The sequence below is a fragment of the Gavialis gangeticus genome, unplaced genomic scaffold (assembly GCF_001723915.1).
Source record: "Gavialis gangeticus isolate Ggan-Ray unplaced genomic scaffold, GavGan_comp1, whole genome shotgun sequence".
NCBI classification, from domain to species: domain Eukaryota; kingdom Metazoa; phylum Chordata; order Crocodylia; family Gavialidae; genus Gavialis; species Gavialis gangeticus.
In genome coordinates this window covers 75,422,075-75,425,469 of record NW_017729024.1, presented here as the reverse complement: position 1 = coordinate 75,425,469, position 3,395 = coordinate 75,422,075, and the positions used below count along the sequence as shown (strand labels likewise).

The following is a 3,395-nucleotide window of genomic DNA, read 5'->3' as shown; positions in this document are numbered from 1 at the left end:
TCCCCCCCCCCCCCCCCCCCCCCCCACACAAATAAAAGACAGACACTCTTGGCTCTTGTACAGTGCCAACATTATGAAAATCCACAAGTAAAAGCACACCCTTCATACATTTATTCCCAGCTCTCTTCACTCAATGCCCAGCATCACATCAAGCAGGAGCAGACTGAATACATCATGTGAGGTCAATGTTGCTTAATTAAATGACACTAGCCCAGTAGAAATGGTGTCAGCAAACTCACCCCCTGGGTAAGGAAAAACTCTCTCGATTAATTAATAGAACACGTTAGTCGTGAAGCAAGGGAAAGAACTCTGAAATAAAAACCCTGTTCCCATACTGGGTTGCATACTGTGCTGCTAGTAAAACACAAGATTAGCCATTTCTCTCTCTTCATATCATTTAATTTACTGGTCACACTGAGCCTGAACTTCTAACCTAAAAGTAGTTGTTTTGTGATACTTTGTTACTAGAGTACAGAAGAATTTAAAAAAATGGATATATATTTACATTTCTCTGAAAATTATTGAGTCCTTCCCCTTAAATTTTAATTACTGAAAGAGTAATAAACTGTCTGGATTAAGTGGACATTCTAATACAGGTCTAAATGCCTAAAAAATTAAATACGCAGTTGTAACTGTAAGTGGGTGCATCTACACGTGTGCTAATGCACATTAACCTATTTTAATGAGCATTAGGGCATCACAAAAAAACCATGCACTTTCATTAATGCGGATTAAAATAGGCCAATGCATCTTCTTCTAGCATCTCACAAGGGAGGTACCAAATTTAATGCACATTAGCAAATGTGCATTTATGAATGTGTAGACATGTCCACTGTAACTGTTTTTTCTACAGTACTGTAAAAAAGTCTCGACAAATGATCTACACATTGTACCCTCAGAAAGCAAATCCAAGAGCTTTCTCTCTCAGAGTATCCTTTATAATTAAGTATAACAATTTCCTAGTTTCCATATTTCCTAGATCAGTGGTTCTCAACTTTTTTAGATTTGAGATTCCTGTCAATAGACTTAAGATACCCCTCGGAACACGGAGGTATTAGGGGGAAGTTATATCAGATTAAAAATGGCCATCCAATCTAACTTGGTTCACCCCAGTGTGGACCTTATATTTAGACCCAGTCTCAGTGATCAGAAATTGAATCTAAACCTGTAACAATACACAAGTTCCAGGCACACAGACCAGTCTAGAAGTGGCTGAACCAAGTCTAAGATAGACTTGGAGTGATGTACACTCCAACTTAATCAATCTAGGTTAGACTAATAAATGGAACTTCAATACAGTCACCTGGGCAGCCCCAGGGCTGGGAAAGCCCAGCTACTGTTCCCAGCTCCAGGACTGAGCATTTCCTACCCATCCCCCTGGCACCAGGATATTTTCAGCCCCCTGGCCTCTCACTCCTGCCCCCCACCACAGATCAGCCAGCTTAGTTTAGCATCACCATTCAAGATACGTTTTTGTAACTCTAGGTGTTGAAGAGTAGAGATATGTAGTTGGCCATGTTAATCTGAAATCGAATAGAAGGCAGGGTAGATTTCCACCTTACAGACTAACTAAAGAAGCTAAGAACAGCACATCAATACACAAGTTGAAAACTGTGTTCAACTGTTTTCAGGGTCAAAGAACAGAAGCTTTTTTTGACTTCATTATCAATATTGTAATTGTAGCTAAGTAAAGAAAGCACTTAAAGTCACAATAGTTGCTGACAGACATGGAACATTCCCAAACAAACAGTGCTTTACCAGAAGAGGAATTGTGTTAGTTTGACCTTGCCCCCCAGTGTTTGTATAACTCGTGTGCTTCAGCGGGGCTTTTTGGGGCTCTTTTACCTATTAATAGATAAAAGATCTATTAATAGATAAAAGCCCCGCTGAAGCACATGCACTGTACAAACACTGCGTGAACAGGGTCAAACTAATGTGATTCCTCTTCTGGGCACACACTGTGGTTGCGGTGGGAGCATGCCAAGCTGAAAGCAAAGCACTGTTTTTTTCCCACATCTGTAAGCGCCCAAGAACATTAAATCAGCAGATTAGAAAAATGAATAGAAATGATCATAAGCAATGAACAGTTACTCTTATTTAAAAAAAAGAAAATCACTGTTAGTATTTTCTTCACGACTATCCCTATTTGCCTGCAAGTTTTTAATACTGTTGCCAGTTAAGGGCTATTGGGTTAATCAATGAATCTAATAAACTTTTTTTGGTGAAGTACATACTTTCATCCTTTGTGGGCGAAGATGAGCACATCCAGCGGGGGGAGGGGAGGGAAGAAGAGGGAAAAGAAGTGGGAAAGAAAAAGGGAAGGAGAAAAGAGAAAGGGAGAAAGAAAGAAAAGCAGAAAAAAGGGAAGGGGACGAGAACAAAGTGGGGTGGAGTCTAGGTCACGCGAGTACGTAGGTGACTTATAAGTCTGATCTTTGCTTTGAACAACCTGATGCAGCAGGAACAGGAGAACCATGAGGACTGGATATGGGAGGTTTTTGGTGAAGCAGAATCTTTTTTTGACATTTTTCATAAAAAAATTCTTTAGAACAGACACTATACTTCATTGTACAGAATCCATTTTACAGGACAATGCATTGTTTTAGCTAAAAAACAAAACAAAACATACAGGAATAATTTAAATCAAAACATAAAAAATTACCTTTAAAAATAGGGCAAGGTATGCCTGGGCCAGTTCAAAATCACATTTTGTGTTCAGCATCATCCCAATCAATCTCAAAAAGCTTTGCATCACCTCTACAGATCCACCACCTTCTGGAGCTAAGCCTCTTAGTTCTGTCTCAATATTAGATGGTCCCATGCCCTTCAGCAGATTAAGTGGGGATGTATCTGTGTTAAAGCATTGAGAGAGAGAATTATAATGTTCACAATAAAAAAGCCTTAGAAACTGAAATAAAACAGTTTGAATTCAAAGTCCTTTGAACAGCTCCTTGGCAGCTTTCTACATCAGTCTGTATTTTAGATCCTCTTCCCCCCAGCCCTCTACTACTTTTCACAGTTCCTTTAAACAAGATAACTAAGCAGTAACTGGAATGGATCAAGCTGACCTTGTGAGAAAATAGCCCTTCTCTAACCTCTTCCCCCTAAACCCCTGCACCAATCTTCTTGAAACCTGGCAGGCTTCATCCTCTCTGTAGAGTCTGCCATCCCTGAAAATTTCATCCAAACTGGACAAAAAACAACAAACCTATAGATATTTTATCATTTCCCCATTATATCCTATGGCCGGATCTCTGAGGCGGCTCCAAAGCTCTTTGGGAGCTCCAAACCGCTTCGGGAAGCCTAACGAGACCAGTGCTTCAACCCAGATGTGCTGCTTCAGACCCCGAAGTGTCCAAAGCTTCTCTGGATCCGAAGCTCTGTCCAAAGCCTCA

General features: G+C 40.3%; 1 protein-coding gene across 1 annotated transcript in view; it reads right to left on the bottom strand.

Moving 5' to 3' along the window:
• Positions 1-3,395, bottom strand: part of WDR36 (WD repeat domain 36) — an 84,365-nt gene that overhangs the window by 5,736 nt on the left and 75,234 nt on the right. The window contains exon 22 of the mRNA XM_019517252.1: positions 2,663-2,850. Coding sequence (XP_019372797.1) covers positions 2,663-2,850 — 188 coding nt within the window. The remainder of the gene's footprint in view (positions 1-2,662; positions 2,851-3,395) is intronic.